The sequence below is a fragment of the Mesocricetus auratus genome, unplaced genomic scaffold (assembly GCF_017639785.1).
Source record: "Mesocricetus auratus isolate SY011 unplaced genomic scaffold, BCM_Maur_2.0 Super-Scaffold_100031, whole genome shotgun sequence".
Classification (NCBI taxonomy): Eukaryota; Metazoa; Chordata; class Mammalia; order Rodentia; family Cricetidae; genus Mesocricetus; species Mesocricetus auratus.
The window spans coordinates 14,406,410-14,424,547 of record NW_024429212.1 but is presented as its reverse complement, the minus strand read 5'-3'; the positions used below and the strand labels follow the sequence as shown (position 1 = coordinate 14,424,547).

At 49.1% G+C, this 18,138-nt stretch overlaps 3 protein-coding genes across 20 annotated transcripts in view; all 3 read right to left on the bottom strand.

Annotated features, from left to right (window-relative positions):
* Pxk (PX domain containing serine/threonine kinase like) overlaps positions 1-3,962 on the bottom strand; it is a 73,954-nt gene extending 69,992 nt beyond the window's left edge. For 11 of the 17 annotated variants that reach the window (XM_040733489.1, XM_040733490.1, XM_040733491.1 and 8 more), the window contains exon 1: positions 3,779-3,961. In XM_040733489.1, coding sequence (XP_040589423.1) covers positions 3,779-3,880 — 102 coding nt within the window. In that variant the 5' untranslated portion in view covers positions 3,881-3,961. Of the gene's footprint in view, positions 1-1,606; positions 1,769-2,530; positions 2,652-3,778 lie in introns of those variants that run through there. The other 6 variants (XM_040733492.1, XM_040733504.1, XM_040733505.1 and 3 more) reach the window with 3 other exon arrangements.
* A 6,838-nt stretch (positions 3,963-10,800) lies between these two features.
* On the bottom strand, positions 10,801-11,758 carry Htd2 (hydroxyacyl-thioester dehydratase type 2). Its single transcript, XM_021231382.2, has one exon. The coding sequence runs from the start codon at positions 11,756-11,758 to the stop codon at positions 11,240-11,242; it is 519 nt and encodes a 172-aa protein (XP_021087041.1). The 3' UTR covers positions 10,801-11,239.
* Positions 11,759-11,789: 31 nt separating this feature from the next.
* Rpp14 (ribonuclease P/MRP subunit p14) lies at positions 11,790-17,860 on the bottom strand. Of its 2 annotated transcripts, none has more exons than XM_005077373.4 (6): positions 17,708-17,860; positions 15,736-15,823; positions 15,533-15,617; positions 12,972-13,048; positions 12,511-12,589; positions 11,790-11,928 (listed from the first exon to the last, which is right to left on the bottom strand). In XM_005077373.4, exons 2-6 carry the CDS (start codon positions 15,804-15,806, stop codon positions 11,872-11,874), a joined length of 369 nt encoding a protein of 122 aa, XP_005077430.1. In that variant the 5' UTR covers positions 15,807-15,823; positions 17,708-17,860; the 3' UTR covers positions 11,790-11,871. The 2 variants fall into 2 exon arrangements, with proteins under 2 accessions (XP_005077430.1, XP_012974024.1); XM_013118570.3 differs by lacking the exon at positions 17,708-17,860 and adding an exon at positions 17,095-17,429.
* Positions 17,861-18,138: the final 278 nt, after the last annotated feature.

Below are 18,138 nucleotides of genomic sequence, written 5' to 3'. Positions count from 1 at the left end.
AATAAAACAGAAGAAGCTAAGCTCAACAAACCAAAAAGAGAAACTCAAAACCCATATATGTTGTGGCAGGTAACTTGTGCAAGCCTTGGAAAATGAAAGGACCTCAGATCCAATACAACAAAAATTCTATGAAAGCCAGAACTGTCTGGTTCACTACTCCATTAAAAATGATGTTTATGCTACAAATATGCACAACAGTCTTTCTTCCAAAACAAGAGGCAAAGTAAGTGGGCCCTGAGCCAGAGGACGACCCCCCCCAAGAATATTCAACAGGAGACTGCTGAAGTGTGACGAGGTCACACTGCCTCCCTACCAAGCAAGGAACAGCCCCTGGGTTCCAGGTCCATGAAACCTGTACTTTTTTGTCTACAGACTTTGTTTTCCCCTTCATGCAGCAAGGAATTTACATTTCCCTTGTCTTCTCTTATTTCTCCTAATCTTGTTTACAATTCACCTGCTGCTGGTCCTTTACCTTAATCCCTTGTTTAGAAGACTTTTCTTTTCAAAGCATCCTGCCCCTGAATAGTAGCCCATCTGATTTGATGAAAACTTCAATTCCTTGAAGTCTGGGCTGTGTGTGTGTGTGTGTGTGTGTGTGTGTGTGTGTGTGTGTGTGTGTGTGTGTGTGCGTACATGCGTTCTGTGTGTCTGTGTCTGTGTGTGTGTCTGTGTCTGTGTGTGTCTGTCTGTGTGTGTGTGTGTGTCTGTGTGTGTGTGTGTTTATTTAATGTGCATTGCTGTTTCACCTGCATGTATATATTCACCACTTGCCTGCCTGGTCCCCCTGGAGGCCAGAACTGGATTGGACTAGAACTGGAGTCACAAACTGCTGTGAGCCGCCATGTGAGTGCTAGGAACCCTAACCCTGGTCCTCTGAAAGATCACGAGCTCTCAATTGCTGAGCCATCTCTCCAGCCCTTCTGATCGACTTCTTGATGCTACAGTCATTGTGCTCCATTAAAAAAAAAAAAAAGAAACAATATACAAAAGAGAACCATTAATCCCAGCACTAGGGAGGCAGAGGCAGGCGGATCTCTATGAGTTCGAGACCAGCCTGGTCTACAAGAGTGAGTTCCAGGACAGCTTCCAAAGCCACAGAGAAATCCTGTCTCGAAAAAAAACAAAAACAACAACAAAAAAGATGGTTTTTCCATCCTTGTAACGAGCAGTCTAGAACAGGCACGGATTTTCCCATTCACACATGACAAAGCTAAAACAAAAGAGGGACCTACTGGATGTTAGGATTCAAACCAGGGACAAAACTGGCACCTATTTTAACATATCAAACCAGGTCTGGCCACCAGGTGCCTCCTCGAATCCCTCAAGTTACTACCTGCTCAGGGTCCTCCTGGCTGGCTACCCTGATCTCTCCAACTCAGGGGGCTGGGCTACCCTTCCCTACACAATCCAACCATTTGGTTGCCTGGTGTCTTTGCGCCTCTGGGCCTCCTGGCTGCTGCACCTGGTCCCTCTGCTCCCTCTCTATCCCTACACCACCCCAGCCCGGCCCAGCTCGGTCTGGTCATGTCCACTCTGGACTTTCCCAGATGGCCCTGTCTCTGGCTACGCTCTCCCTTTTATCCACAACAAACCTCCTCCAACACACCTAGGAGCAGTGGTGTCCTTCTTCTTCCACTCAGGGTTCACGCTGGTGGGTGTCTATCATCTCAGCACTCAGAAGGTAGACGCAGGAAGACCAGAGGTTCCAGGCTGGCTTCCGCTTCATCAGAGATAAAAATCTGAGTGAGCTGGGAATACACCCTGGATGGGATCTCTTAGCGCACGGGACAGTCAGGTCTACATATCCAGCTCCAGCTCGGTCAGTAAGATCCCATCTCAAAACAACAATAACAAAAGGGGTGGGGGTTCAGTGACTTGCCCAAACAAGTATGTTTCCACACATATAGCCAGCTTCACTCTTCAAAGGGCAGCTGCTACTATATACCCCCTTCATGTGTTTCTGTCCACAGCCAAGGAGCGCTTCTTGGACAGCAGTATTTGGAAGGGTGCATCTTTGACTTTTGAGACACCATCTCCCTTTGGCCAACAAACTGTAAGCTGCCTTGAGTCTCCCACACACCACACTCAGTAACTACGTCTTTCCAGCCGTTCCTGTCTCCAAGGGACTCACTCATCAATCATTAGTAGCCCCAGAAGTTTGCATCAGCAATGCTTTCTCCTCAAAGGGCTGAGGCAATCTTTTCCAGTCTCACAACTTCCCAGCTAAAATGACAGGAGCCCAGAACAGTCAAAAGTTACGCAAGACAACGATGTTACGGTTTTTAATCCCACTTCTGTCTGTCTCCGTCTCCTGTGAGTCACTGCCTTTCCTGTGCAGTCATCATTATAAAAACTGCTAATTTTTTTTGCCCTAAAAGTATTGTTTTGTGTTTGTCTTAATGAAAAGCTCTGCATAACGACGGAATCCCATCCCATCTCCCCCCACCCGTTAAGCGTGTTCTGATTTTCACAATCTCGCTTTACACACACAGGTAAAGGGGCACAATGCAGTTTCGACTCATTGACTTACCCATCTGGCACACACCTATGAAAGGCTACCAGACTGAGACCCAAAAGTGAGTGAGAACTGTCCCCCGTCGCAGCAGCGAGGCAGAGAGGAAATGACAAGAAGACAGTGCTGTCCATGTGGCCTGTGGTAATGAAGGAAGGAAGGCCCTCTAGAGGAAGAGGTCTTTGAGCACGCGTAAGTACCCATCTCTTTAGTAACACATAGACCTAAAAGACTCAACACTCGCTCTAGCAGGGCTATAACACAACTTGCCAGCAATCCGGTCAAAAATACAATTGGAAGGAATGATTACTTCAGGCCCTAAACTCGGGCCCTTTAAATACTCGCTTTGCAACAAATTACAAGTTTAACAAACTCAAGGGTACTTTGGTGGCTTTTCACAAGTTTCAACGATGGGATTTAAGATGTTAGCATAGGGAGACCAAGTGAGTTTTTTGAAAGGACAGTCATTTCTCTTGAGGATGTATGTCTGAACAATGCAGGAACTACAAAACAAGAGGAAACTTAGGGTTCAAAAAAGTCCCGCTTTAATAATACCACAGAATGAAAGATCTCTTAGGACAGCATAAGAACTTCAGACGGACGGACGGACGGACGGACGGACGGACACACACACACACACACACACACACACACACACAGACACACACACACACACACACACGAGCATTATGGGGCTTTAGCCTGCAGGTGATGAAGCCCCAAACCCTGCTGTGTTGAGCAGGCCGGTGAGCTGGAATCTGATGTGGCCCTGACAAACCATTACAACCTCAGGGATCCCACCGCCCCCCCTCGACCCCGGCCCATTCATCGTCTCCTCGGTGAAGTCCCAGAGGCTAGTAGCATCCCGGTTTTCACTGGTCCCCGGATTTGCCGCTTGTAAATTACAACGCACAGGGCGCCTTTCAAAAGGAGAATTGCGCGGCCGGATGGAAGCAAGCGCGGCTTTAAAGCCCCATAAAAGACGGTGTGTAGGCGAGACGAGCTCGCCCGTGTTTACTACGGGTACCCGGGGCTCCTCTAAACCGCTCCGGGGGTGGGGGTGGGGGGCTCAGATGCAAACGCGCGCCGCTCGCCCGAGCCGCGGAGTCGCACACCTGCCCGGCTCCGGCGCCCCCGCCCGGCCCTGGTGCTCCCGCCGGCTCCGGTGCCCGCCCTCGGCCCAGGTGCCCCCGCCGGCTCCGGTCCTCGGCCCCGGCCTCCCGGCCTCCCGCCCTCCCGCCCTCCCGCCCCGGCCCGGCCGCGCACCGTGTGCGACTGCAGGCTCTGGCTCGCCTCGACGGCCGCTGTCAGCGGCACCGTGTCGTCCAGCAGCACCTTGCCGGCCGGGGGCTTCTCCATGAAAGCCATCCCGGGCCAACGCCGCCGCCGCGGCCGCCAAGAACCGGAGACGCCGCGTCCCGCCGCTCGCCCGCCCGCCGCCGCCGCCGCCGCCGCTGCTGTCAACGCGCCTCCGCCCCACGCGCCGCCCGCAGGGTCCTAACGCCGGTCGGCTCCGCTCCCTGGCTGTCAACGCCCATTTGCCCGACCCCGCTGGGTCCTAGCGCCGACCGTGACTGCGGGCTCTTGACCATCTTCAAGGCCCAGCCAGCCAGCCAGCCAGCGCTGCGGGTCAAGAGGCGTTGTGTCGCTCGCACACGCACGCAGTCTTGGCAGCTCCTCCCCGCTGCGTCGTACACCCAGTACCGGCGAGCACCCACCCGGCCTCGGACCCAGGAGCTCAGAACCATCACCACCAGGAATCCTGAGATCTATAGATGCTGCATCTAGAGGCCTGGAAGCCTGCAGAGCTGAGCTTTGCGGATGCAACCTTCAAAATCTCAGATTGGCAGACTGGAGAGCTAAGGCTCCCCGTCACACCTTCCCTGCCCACGGACCTTAAGGCTTAGGGAATGGCGTGTAGGCCAGACTTTCTTTCTTCCTGCTCCCCATCTTCCTTTTTTGGTTGTTGTTTTTGTTTTTGGGGACAGGGTTTCCTCTCCATAGCTTTGGAGCCTGTCCTGGCACTCGCTCTGTGGATCAGGCTGTCCTCGAACTCACAGAGATCCGCCTGCCTCTGCCTCCCAAGTGCTGGGACCAAAGGCATGTGCCACCAACGCCCGGCTTAGACCCGACTTTCTAAACCAAATTGTGATTCAGGTTTTGAACATGGATTCTCAGGAGAGCCTAGGTGCTGTCATGCACCCTCATAAATGGATCCCACAGTGTTTGACTCCACAAGCCTCAAGCAACAAGCTCTAAGAACTGGGATGGAAAAATAATAATAACGGATACAAAAATTTCCCTGCTTCTGTGCTTGGCTCCTAGCCCAAGGGTCTTCAAACCCCAAGAGCATTCAGATCCCTTAGACTCTGAGAGTCCTTGGTTCTCTGGCTCCGGGAACCTCAAACTTAGAGCCGTCTAACTTGAAGATCAACTTCTCAGCATCGAATCTACCCTGCTCCCCTTAACCCAAGATGACGATTTTCCAGGATAAACATGGAATTAAACCTAGATCAGATGACTGGGACCTTCAGGTTCTGCAGCTTAAGCTGTGTGACCTTGAATCAATCCCTCACACCCGTAGACCTCACTTTTCCATCTGTAAAACTGAGCTAAAGGGTACAGGAATGAACAGTACTTACTATATTTGCACACATCAAAAATCTCAAACAAGATGCATTATAGCCTGACAATTCACAGGGAAGGGATTTCTAACTCTCGTTTCCACTAAGTTCCTATCATTTCATCCATAGAAACAAAGCTCCTTGTGAGTCCACTACCACTAAATTTGAAATCAGAGCAAAGGTCAAATTGCACTCAGTGATTAAGCTCAGAGAGATTGCTGGCTGACCCTAAGTAGCCTAGTGACAATGGCTGAATGCCTTTAGGCTCAGTAGGGGGAGATGGGGGGAAGGGGGGGAATGTAAACTCTTAATATGGGGAATGTAACTCTTAAATAAGTGAGATCTCTTCCTACATCTCCTTTTTTATCTCAGTGTGCTTTCAAGCAGCCGTCTATTGAGGCCGAACCACGTGTCACCTAACTCCTTTCCTCCATTTCTTTGTTTAAAGGTAATGGAGTGTTTCATTGTCAGAGAAACAGAAACAACAAATCCCACATTATTACTCCTGTCATGGTGAGGACTGACCAAGACAAGGTCACACATACTGGTGTATACTGAATTAATTCTTAAGGAAGGCGTTAATTCACTCAGCAATTATTTACTTGAGTACCTACCATGTAATAAGCTGAGTAGTGGTGCTAGGATTTAATAACATATATGAAGGGTTTGAAAATATCTCACCCTAAGACTGTAATTCTGCCTCTAAGAAAGTAATGAGGGGTTTTCCAAAAGGTAGACCATGTAAAGATAAGCACCTAATCCCCAACGTAAGATTATACAAACTAGCCCCTCGATGGTGGCGCACACCTTTAGTCCCAGCACTCGGGAGGCAGAGGCGGGCGGATCTCTGTGAGTTCCAGGCCAGCCTGGTCTACATAGTGAGTTCCAGGACAGCCTGGTCTACAGAGTGAGTTCCAGGACAGCCTCCAAAGCCACACAGAGAAATCCTGTGGGGGGAGGGGAGGGAACACAAACAAAAAAAAAAACCTGCCTTCACCATCTGAGGAAGAAACTAGAGTGATGGTTACGGTGACAGGTCCACACCCTGCCCTGCCTACATTTACACCAGCTCAAGAGGTGCCCGGCAGCCTGGCTTCACTCTGTTTCTGCTCCCCCAGCTATGGGATGGAGATTGGGACAGCCTTGGCAGGACGGACTACCGAGTGCGCTGACCAGCGCTAATGTTGGTCGGACCTGAACGACAAGCTAAGGACAAACTGCAGGCTGTTAGTTACGCGGATGTGAGCACAGCCTTTCTTGAGAACGGGGATTTGAATGCTTTTCTCTCTGGAAGGGAGGGAGCTGAAAAGGAGTTTGAAGTGAAGACCCAGGCTGCACATGTCATGAAATGTGACTTGGCCTGTCTTCTTCACCAGGAAAGGGAAACTGAAAGTGAGAAATATTTGATGGGAGCCAGGGACAAGCTCAGGGCTTCCTTATCCTTCCCCTGTGATTCTTTCCGGAAGCCCCACAGGACACACACTTCTGCTAAGCTCATTTTTCCTTGTCAGCAACCCACCCCCAAGTATCCTGGGACACACAGACCAGGCTCCAAACCCCACAACAACCTCAATAGTCATCTGGCTTTTGCTGCTTTTTAAATTACGGTCTTGATCTTGACCTCCTGCGGATCCAGTGGCCCTCTTTCCTGCACCTAAGAGGCTAGCTAAATCTGTGTGGCTAACTACAGATGCAGGCTTCTGTGCCTGGCTCTGTCTGGCATTTGAAATGACACAGATTAAATCTGGGGAAGCTCTTCCCAGGCCAGAGTTGATCTAAATCAAATCAGACCTGCTTTTCTGGTCTTGGGCTAAATAAACCGATAAGGAATGAGAAAATGTCACGGTTTTGCTCTTTGCATACATACGACTACTTGTAGGCTAACAGAAGACAGGAGGATTTTTATATTGTGCTATGTTGCCAAATGTTTAGACAGCTCATGGACTGTTTATCTAACAACCTGAGGTCTGTCGAGATTGATTGAACACGATGGATTTTAGTGAGGAAATTTCTAGGCCTGACAACTGGTATACAAGTCAGATCGCTGAAGCAGAGTTAAGCAGAGTGGTCTACAACTCCAAATTACTTCATTTCTTTAAATACTCACCATCTGGACACTAAACAAAATTCAACTCAGTGACATTCATATGTTGACATTTTCTATGATGGCACTGGGAAAATCTGTCCAGGGCATAATGTCAAAACAATTTACAGTTAAGAGCCACTTTAGGAATAAAGCTTACGGAATCTTTAATCTTATTTGACTGGTGTGCACATTACTTGGGTTTTCTTCCAGCTGATCATTCTGCTCCAACTCTGAATTTCTCTGTGGCCCTTGCAACCCAAATGAAAGCAGAGAGTAGAGAACAAAATACCTGGGACCCTGAGGAGGCACCGCATGCAGCCAGCCGTGAGACGCGGGGCAAGAACTGGGTGGCACCCCAATTCTGCCGGCCTGGAGCTAGTCAAACAGCTATGCCAGCACGTGAGGCAGCACAGAGCACAGCTGCTCAGAGCGACCGTCAACCCTTGGTTTTAATATAAACCCTTAATAGACGTGACTTAACCCCAATTTTCTCAGGGTCTGTGAATTACACTCCAGGAACACAGAAGAAAAATGATTAACAGTTTGGACCAAAATGAAAACCCATGGTTGTCTCAGAGGTACTGGTATGCACTTAAGACAATTCTTTTTCTAGAACACACAAATCAAGCCCACAAGGTAAATGGTGGCCATGGTGAGGCTCTACCCATTAATCTAAGATTTGCTGCTGCGGGGGGGGGTGGCAGGGGGAGAGTGGCATTTCAGCAACATGGAAACGTTTTAACAAGTCTGTTGAGCAATTTTCCAGCACATTAGGATAAAAGTGCTTAAGATGGGTATTCTTTCTGTGTCAACCAAATATCCCATGAACTGCAATCTTTTTTTTTTTTTTTTTGGTTTTTCGAGACAGGGTTTCTCTGTGTAGTTTTGGAGGCTGTCCTGGCACTCGCTCTGTAGACCAGGCTGGCCTCGAACTCACAGAGATCCGCCTGCCTCTGCCTCCCGAGTGCTGGGATTAAAGGCGTGCACCACCAACGCCCGGCGAACTGCAGTCTTACAATGCCCCTGATATGCAGAGTGCTAGACAAATTGGCCTATTTCAGCCATTACTTTTGCACTCACTTCCGTATGTGACCTGGTGTAATCAAGGTGTAGTCTCAATTATCAGCCCCTTTCACCATAAGATGGTCATTTCTTTCTGGCATCTCCTGGGGACGTGAGAAAGTGGGTGATCACTTCTCCTCGTGGCTGCTTCAACAGGGTGTGAGCAGCTTGGCAATCTTGGCTGAGCCTCCACTCACAGACTGCGGGACTCCACTCTTTTAACAGAGACCAGAGCCCATGGCCGCCCCAAACTGTTAAGAACGTGAGAATGCTCTAAACACAAACTATCCATGAGCCCAGGGGACATCTCTCTCCATCCCCCACACGGCTTACACGCCTCGGCGTCTGAATTGCTAGAATGGGCTATCAGCCACTGTGCCTGTCTCTAACTTACCTCTCATCCAGCTGATCCTTAGAGCTCTCGTCCTCTGAACACAATCTCTGAATGCCACTTGGGAAAAGGGAGGGCGGGCAAGTAAGTGCTACACATTTGTTTCCCAGGACGTGGGAAGATGTTGAGCTCAAAGCCGGACGACGTGGCGTGACTATTATCGGGGTGGCGGTGAGAGACGGGTAGTGGGTAGAAACCGTAAGGTACAGAATAGGGAAATGCTGCAACTATAGCACAGATATCGGGCTGAATGGATGTAGGAATTACATCTTAACAAGCGCTGCTGAAATTGACAGGAATGAAAAGCCTGGAGATCCACAGTGATAGCGGAAAGCGGAAATTCAAGCTCGAATCCTAGCTCTACTGCCTATTAGCTGTATGACCCTGGACAAGCTATATAGCATTGGTCTGCTTCTGTGCCAATAAAATGGGGCCATTAACTTTATAAAGCTCTTTCAAGAATTAGAGTAAATGCAGAGTATTAGTTTATCAGAAACGTAAAAAAACAAAAAAAAAATCACATCATGCTCCATTTATGGATCCACACTTAGGACTGCTGATGACTCCCAGGCGGTAGGTTGTGCAGGAGTGTGCATTGGTTGTCTGAGTTCTCTGTTTTCTTCTGGTACTTAACACGTTTCATCAAGTCTAGGGACTTGCTGAGATCTAACTCATCCTTAGTGAGCCCAGTCTGCGATGCTGCCCATTCTGAGTTGCGGTAGTACCTTTTTTGTTGTTGTTGTTTTTTGGAGACAGGGTTTCCCTATTGTTTTGGAGGCTGTCCTGGAACTTGCTCTGTAGACCAGGCGGAACTCACAGAGATCCGCCGGCCTCTGCCTCCTGAGTTCTGGGATTAAAGGCGTGCGCCACCACTGCCCAGTTGAGGTAGCACCCTTGCTCCTAACCCTGCACTGGTGTTTTCTTCTCACTTCGAACACTGGAGGAAGCAGAACAGGTCTGTAACTCACTTAGGACACGCGACCACCCTCTAGTGACCACACTAACTCTTGTGGTAATCTCTTCAACTGTTCCTGTCTGGTTATTGGAACAGAGATGGTTCTGCTGACAAAGTGCCAGGCTGAGTAACTCTGAGGACCCGAGTTCAACCCCAGAATCCATGTGTAAACAAATAAAGCAGGCACAAAACAAAAACGTGTGCTTATATATAACCCCAGGCTTGGGGAAGTGGAGACTTGTGGATGCCTTGAGCTCATCAGGCAGCCAGCTTCATCTAATTGCTGGTTTCAGGCCAGTGAGGGAGAAAGAAAAAGTGACTCTTATCAGAGAGATGACACCTGGCTGACCTATGACCTCCACATGCACGAACAAGCCATGAGTATGAGTATACACACAGACGTACACACACACACACACAAGTAACAAATCTGGTTACTTAAAACAACACCATAGCTTGTTAGTGGCACACACCTTTAATCCCAGCACCGGGGAGGCAGAGGCAGACGGATCTCTGTGAGTTCAAGACCAGCCTGGTCTACAAGAGCGAGTTCCAGGACAGCCTCCAAAATACTACCTAACCTCACTCATGGAAGGCCAGGGTGGGAGGATAATGGATAATATTGGCTATTGGCCCTCTGCTTAATTCTATGTTTCTATCATTTCCAACAATGCTGTATAGCATTAGGAATTTACTTAACTGATCAAAGCTGCATGTAAATCCCTCTCCCACAACAGCAAAAACCTCAAAGTCACGGAGAAGGCTGAATGAAGTTGCTAGCATTTTTTGTTTTGAGACAGGTCTCTTTATGTAGCCCGGGTTGTCCTGGAACTTGCTATGCACACCAGGCTGGCCTTGAGCTCCACCTCCCTCGGCCTCCCAAGTAAGGAGTAAAGGCATATGCCTCCACATCCAGCACAAGACACGTCTTGGGGTAAATAGTAAGGAATTATAACCCTAATCCAGAAATTACTGGGAACAGGTCTAAGAATATCTAATGGTAAAGAGATGTCCAAAGATGACCCTACTTCCATTACCACAGCTAGTAACTAAGTTTATAGAGCTGTAGATCCAGGAAGAAACTTCCTCAACACAGGTATGGGCAGGTGTTATCAAATTCAAATATAATTGTGCTTGAAATTCTCAAAGTAAAACATGCAGACAGCTTTCTCATTTTTAAAAAAATATTTAACACTTTATTTTATTATTGTTCTATCTGGGTGACTGTTTTGCCTGCATGTGTGTACGTGCACTATGTACACGTAGTCTCTGCCGAGGCCAGAAGACACTGTCGGACCCCTGGGTGTTAGGAATTAAACCCAGATCCTCTGGAAGAGCAGTCAGTGATCTTAACCGATGAGCCGATCCTCCTGCCGCTCTCAATTGTTTATAATTGAAAAACAACCCAACCTCCGCAGATGATGAAAACGTGTACACACTTAAGTCGGGGAAAGCATAAAGCCAATCGGGAAAGCAGACACTGGGGCAAACTGTCTGCTTGCTCCCCATCCTGTGGCTTCCAGGTACACCGGACATTCCTTCATGAGAACAGCAGCCCACTTCCCCAGATGTCGTGGTAACAAGAACACAGGAGTTTGAACGCACAACTTTAAAGTTGTGTTTCAGCATCAGGAGTGTCCGGGACCGTAACTTTAACCCAGCCTTCCATAACTGTCTTCTTACTCTCTGTCACACGGCAGGACACTTGGACAACAGCAACAGACTGCTTCAGCCTTTTCACCTCTGCCGATGCTAGAACCACTTCTCCAGGGTACAGGGGGGCGGGGAACCTGATTTCCTGGGAGAGAAACACGCAGCCTGGCCCTGGCATTTTAGTGCCCAGGAGAGCAGAAATAAGTCCGCTTATCAAAACTCCATGCACAACTGTCTTTCCAAACTTGGTGTGCTTGGCATAATCTTCACTTATGTGCAAAGGATTGGTGTCTCCTGTTAGCTCTGAGAAAGTAGCCACGTCCTGCTGTGTGAAGGCTCTGCTGAGCTCGGCACGGTCTCCAACCCGTGTGTGCGCACGCTGAAGGCACTGCCCTGTTGGTACCCGGCAACTGAGCCACAGTCCCCGCTGAAGCCCACTCCACCAGAGATGATGGCCAGAAACCACAGAGAGCATCTTCAGTATCTCCAAGTGTCATCAACAGGGGCTTTAGTCTGCTTCTTTTTCAGTCTATGCAGACATCAAAATACACTGTTGAGAGCGCAGAGTTTCTGGGACTGTGGGAGTATTCAATCCAACACTTGTTCCCTGCTATTACCAGATAAAGCCAGGAGAAAGGGAGACACCTACAAAAGAAGAAAAGGTTAACCCAAGCTGCATGGAAACAACAGGCAACACAAGAAACAGGCAAGTTTTTTTTTTTTGTTTTTTCGAGACAGGGTTTCTCTGTAGCTTTTTGGAGGCTGTCCTGGAACTCACTTTGTAGACCAGGCTGGCCTCGAACTCACAGAGATCCGCCGGCCTCTGCCTCCCGAGTGCTGGGATTAAAGGCGTGTGCCACCAACACCCGGCCAAACAGGCAAGTTTTACAGGACGAACAATGCAGCTCACATTTTAAAGCACGTCCTGGAGGGAGCACTTGGGGCACATCCGGAGGGAGCATTGGGAACAGCCGGCCAAGGCAATACTGCACCGAGCATTCAGTGAGAAGCCTTTACCACAAACTCCAAGTTTGACTTCCAAACATCTCCTTTGTGACCTAAAATCTAACCACTTTGCCTCCGTTTCGGGAGCAGTGGGATTCTGGGTTTACCCTTGCTAGATGTTAACTCTGCTTGCTTTACTCAAGGCTAAACTGAGACACACACCCAGATCACATCACCACAGTGCTCAGTCACTCCTTGAAATTATGAAGGAAAAACTTTTACCTGAATCACTCTGAAGGCACACTTCTTGTTTTTATAGGCTCCAAACAAGGTCAAAGAGCTCCACAGTTTAGCCAGACCACTGCATAAAGATCAAGAGCATAAATGAACGTTTCTACTGCTAACAGCTCCCTAGTACTTTTGCTTGTGGCTGTGTAGAAAACAAACCACAGAACCCTCATTTAAACAAAACAGAGTATCCCAGAAAGAACAAATGGAGCCCAAGAATCTAAAATGCATACATTTCTGACTTTAAAACAACAACCTTCCACCAGGAAACTGGCTGTGATCAAACCACAAGGTTTTTTCTCTCATCTCGGGTATAATCCCAGGTAGGACTGTTCCCAGTAATCCCAGTGTAATTCCTCAGAGGTGCTCAGAGATCCCAGCCACGCACTCTCATCCCGGAAGCATCTTCACTGGCCGCTCCCACCCTGCCCGGTGATTCTAGAGCACTGTCATACCTGCTGCACACTCTCAAGATGGCTGACAAAGTCTTCTCTTCATAGGTTAGGATGTCCACAGGTAAAGCAGCACCCACCTATGTAAGGGACAATACAGACTCCTGTCATTGCTCTCCAACCCTGACGAAAGCCAGTGCTCTCACGTGCCTGCTAAGAGCTCTTGCAGTTTGAAAGACTCCCATCAGTCTCCATGGTACCTCCCTCCTCACCTTTCAATCTGTGTTTAAAGAGTTCCTTCTCCAGCTGGTGAGACGACACAAACCCTGATGACCTGAGTTTGATCCCCATAGTTAATCCCCAGAACCCACGTGGTGAAAGAACAAACGAACATGTGTGCGTGTGCGCGCGTGCGCACGCGCACGCACGCATATACATATCTGTATACACCCTGCCTCCACAGTTTTTAAAAAAGCTCCTTCCCACTGGGTGTTGGTGGCACACACCTTTAATCCCAGCACTTGAGAGGCAGTGGCAGGCGGATCTCTGCGTTCAAGACCAGCCTGGACTACAAAGTGAGTTCTGGGACAGCCAGAGCTACACACAGAGAAACCCCGTCTCAAAACAAAACAGCAGCAGCAGCTCCTCCCACATTCACAAGATTAGGCTCGGTCTAACTGGGCTGGCTCTTATACAAGACCTCACACTTTGCTCTTCATAATCTCCCTTCCTGTCACTATTTAACAGGACAGATAGCCCAAGAGACAGGACCAGGTGTTACAGCTCTAGCTCCTGAAACTACATTTTTTTAAAATGGTGTATAGAAATTGCAGGTTTTGTTTTTTAATTTGTTGCAATCTACAGGCAAGTTCATGTACTCTTCCTTCAGGCTCCCCCAAAACATCGTCTTATATAACCACGGTACATGATCAAAGCCAGGCAACTGGTATAAACACAACTCAGAATTTACTTAGATTTGACGCCATGTGTGTGCACCTAATATTTATGTGTGTACTTCTATGGAATTTTCCACACTGGTGACTTCTTCAGGTTATGCTGTAGCAAGAACTTAGTTTTCTAGGTCTGTCTAGCCATTGTCCTCGTCTCTGATGACCAGTAGTCCATGATTTGAATATATGATGACCGAACAATCAATCACCCAATAAAGGACACGGTGATGTTTTCAGCTTCTGGTTATTATAAGACTACCGCATACATGCGGTGCAACATTACGTTTTTTTCTTTAAGATTTCTTTTATGTATGTCAGTGTTTTGCGCCCTGTGCATGCCTGGTGCCTGAGGTGCCAGGGGAGATCAGACTCTGTAGAACTAGAGTTACAGAGGGCTGTGCACCACTCTGTGAGTATTGGGAACTGAACCCCGGGTCCGACGCAGGGGCAAGTGTTCTTACCTGTTGGGAACTCTCCGGCCCAAGAATAGGTTTTTTGAGACAGGGTTTTGTGTGTTAGCCCTAGGTGTCCTGGAACTCCATGTGCTGGCCAGGCTGGCCTGGAACCCCAAGAATTGCCTGCCTTTGCCTCTTGAGTGCTAGGATTTAAGGTGTGCAACACTGCTGCCCAGCCTTTTTTTGGGGATGATTTGTAATAGTCTAATAATACTTCTTTGTCAGACATGTAGTTTTTAAATTTTTCCCAATCTATAACTAATCTCTCCTCCTCGTCCTTCTGGTGGAGGTGACAGGAAAGTCTCAAGAGTTTGTTCTCTCCTTCACCATGCGGGTTCCAGGGACTGAACTCAGAGCATCTCACCATCCCTCACACTGTTTAATACAGAGACGTTCTCACTCAATAGTGTCACAGCTCCCATATAAACCCTCTATCTTTACAAAGACGGGCAGGGATGTTACCAATACAGACTGTAACTTGATAGCATTGTGCAAGAACAGTGGTCTAAAAGGTTCCTTGTCAATACAGGGCACACTGGAATAACCTACCAGAACTCATTACTTCTGAAAGCTGGCTTTTGCAGATGCCGGTACATCTTTTTAAAAAAATGAGATTTCTGTGTTTCTTACAAAGTGCTCTTCTAGGCCAGGAGTGGTGTTGCTTGCTTTTAAACCCAGTGCTTGGAAGCCGGGCGGTGGTGGCGCACGCCTTTAATCCCAGCACTCGGGAGGCAGAGGCAGGCGGACCTCTGTGAGTTCGAGGCTGGGCTGGACCGACAGCCTCCAAAACAATACAGAGAAACCCTGTCTCGTAAAAACAAAAAAAACAAAAAAACAAACAAACAAAAAAAACCCCAGTGCTTGGGAGGCAGAAGTAGGTGGCTCTGTGAATTCAGCCTGTCCTACAGAGCAAACTGCAGGCCAGCCAGGGATACCCAGAGAACTTGTCTCAAACAAAAAGGTACCAGGCAGACAGGCTGACTTCCAACGGCCATGTAGAGGAGGTTTACCTTGAACTCTTATTCTACTTTCACCTACCAGTGGTAGAACCACAGATGCCAGAATTACGATGTGTGCCCAAGACGGGTATGACCGGCCCAAGGTAGGCCACGAGGTAGCCCACCATTTCACCCTTTCACCACTGAGCTATACCCTTGGTCCCTTTTCTAGAATTTCTTATGAAAACCTAAAGAATGCTAACCCTCCAAGTGATTCATACCTCCCCAAACAGGTCCTTCAGGGCCGAAACAAGCAGCTGTTTGAATTGGGCTGTATTCAGTCCAATTCCGTGTTCTTGAAACTCCCTGGGGGGAAAAATTAGAAAGAGAAAATATCGTATTAAACTCCATGCTTTTCAGACTCGTAATTAAAAAAAAAAGTAGTAGTAGTAATACAAAACAGAACTCACAAGATTAAACTTACAAGCAGACTTTCAGGTAGTGGTGCTCTGAGGGGCTCCTATAAACTACTCTTTTATATGCTGTGGCTGGCATCTTCAAACATGGGGTACCTGCAAAGAGTCAAGGGGACTTAGTAGTAGTAGTAGGATTGTGTTTTTAATGGGAGTTTGGCCTATTCAGTTATTTTACTTACTTATTGAGAAAGGCTTGTTACAGAGCTAAGGCTAGCCTTGAACTGATGCTCCTGCCTCTCTCTAGGAAGGACAGAGACTATCATCTAGAATGTCACCACCAGAATCCAGCCTATTTGACTTTTAAAGACTTACTACAGTACCATACGTAACCCTGGTTAGACAACAATGGTGGTTAATGGTCACGCAGCAATGCATATTTCCTTAATGACCAAAAAAAAAAAGTTAAAATGACACACAGAGCCGGGCGTTGGTGGCGAACGCCTTTAATCCCAGCACTCGGGAGGCAGAGGCAGGCGGATCTCTTTGAGTTCGAGGCCAGCCTGGTCTACAAGAGTTAGTTCCAGGACAGCCTCCAAAGCCACAGAGAAACCCTGTCTCGAAAAACCAAAAAAAAAAAAAAAAAAAAAAAAGACACACAGTATAGTTTCCTTTTTTTAAGGGCACTTGCTGCTCTGGTAGGGATGCCAGGCTGGGTTTCCAGTATCCACAGGGTCTGTACTCCAGCTTTAGAGGATTCAACACCCTCTTCTGGCCTTCCCAGGCAATGCAGCAACATGGTACATGAATAATAATAAATTAACCTTTAAAAAAATGACTTGCAGAGTCACTCCGCATAGTCTTGAGCTCTCAAGAGTAAAATATAGTATTGCCCTCTGCAGGCTGTACTGAGATGGAGTTGCCCTCAGTGGTTTGGCCATCAAGATTTAGAGTTCCTATGTCACACGGCTGATGCCTTTTTCTGATTGCAGGGATGTTCACAAACATGCTGTTAGCAAGTTGCTTGCTTTTGACTCTTCTCTAATCCGTGTGGCTGCTGTGAAGGGGTTAAACCACATCCCAGCCAGGTAGGGATACCAAAACGCCCTTAATCCCAACACTCAGGAGGCAGAGGCAGGTGGATATCTGGGAGTCCCAGCCAGCCTGCTACAGATCAAGCTCCCTGACAGCATGACAACCAGGGCAACCCATAGAAACCTGTCCTGTCCCCCCCCCCTCAAAAACCAACAAAACCCCAAAAGCCTCTTATCAACCCTGCTCGGATGTCGATACTTCTCATGGGTCCTGCTTTGACCTCGGGTCCAGCCAGGGGACAGCAAGAGAGGAACCGGGAGGACAAAAGAGAAAGGAAGAGGGTGCCCAGGACCAAGAGAACCAAGGTGCTGAGTTCATAAAAGTAGCTGAGTTACCTAGGGAAGGGAAGCCGGACAGGGCAGCTTTTGGTCTAAGTGCCAGACTCTGGAGAGAAGGAATGCCTCTGGGGGTGGGGGTGGGGGGTGGAGATGGTATTCCAGGCAGAGTTTGTGTGACACAGCTCTGGCAGGACCAGGAACTCACTCAGTAGACCAGGCTGGCCTCGAACTCACAGAGATCCGCCTGCCTCTGCCTCCCGGGGGCTGGGATTAAAGGCGTGCGCCACCAACGCCCAGAGAACAGGGGTTTCTTGAGACCTCGCACTCTAGGCTTGCTCCTCCTCTGGACCCCGGCTAAGGCTATAGCTTCTCCGTGACCCAGGAGCGGGCATCCCCCCCGGCCACACTTCCCAGCCTCCTCCTCCTCCTCCTCCCCACTCATCCGACCCCATCCCGGTCCCGGGCTTGCAACGCTTAGATCCTAGCGGAACCGCTCCCCGCGGCGTCTCCCGGACTCGGGCGCGCGCCTTGCGCACCGAGGCGCACAAAACGCAGCTCCGGGGCCGGCGGGGGCGAACCGAGGACTCAGGCCGTACCCAAGCCTGGCTCGACCACGCCCCGAGGGCGGCCCCCACCAGCCCTCCCGGCCGTGCGAGCGCCTCCGGCTGACCTGCCCGCCGCCTCCGGCACCCCGGGCTTCCGTCGCGCGCGGCTGGACTAGGGCGCGGGTTCGAGGTCCCTCACGCCGCCGCCCAGGTTTGCAGACTGACAAACTGGTGCATTGACCTCGGGCTCCGCTCCGCCCCCGCAGACGCGACCGCGCAAGCGGACGTGACATCACTGCTCCGCGTCGGTCACTCGACCGGAGCATGCTCGACGGGCTCAGCGCCCCCTGGCGCCGGCTTCCCGAACTGGCGTGTTGATTAGGCGCCGACGGTCTTGGGAGTCGTTTATGGATTTTTCTGCATTCATTTGCAACAGGTTATAGCAAGCATCTCCACTCTTGGATGATTTTCCTTGTTTTTTTTTTATTGTTTTTGCTGTGCCAGGGATCAAAACCACCGCTTCCTCTATGCTAAGCAAGTCCTCTACCAGGCCTTG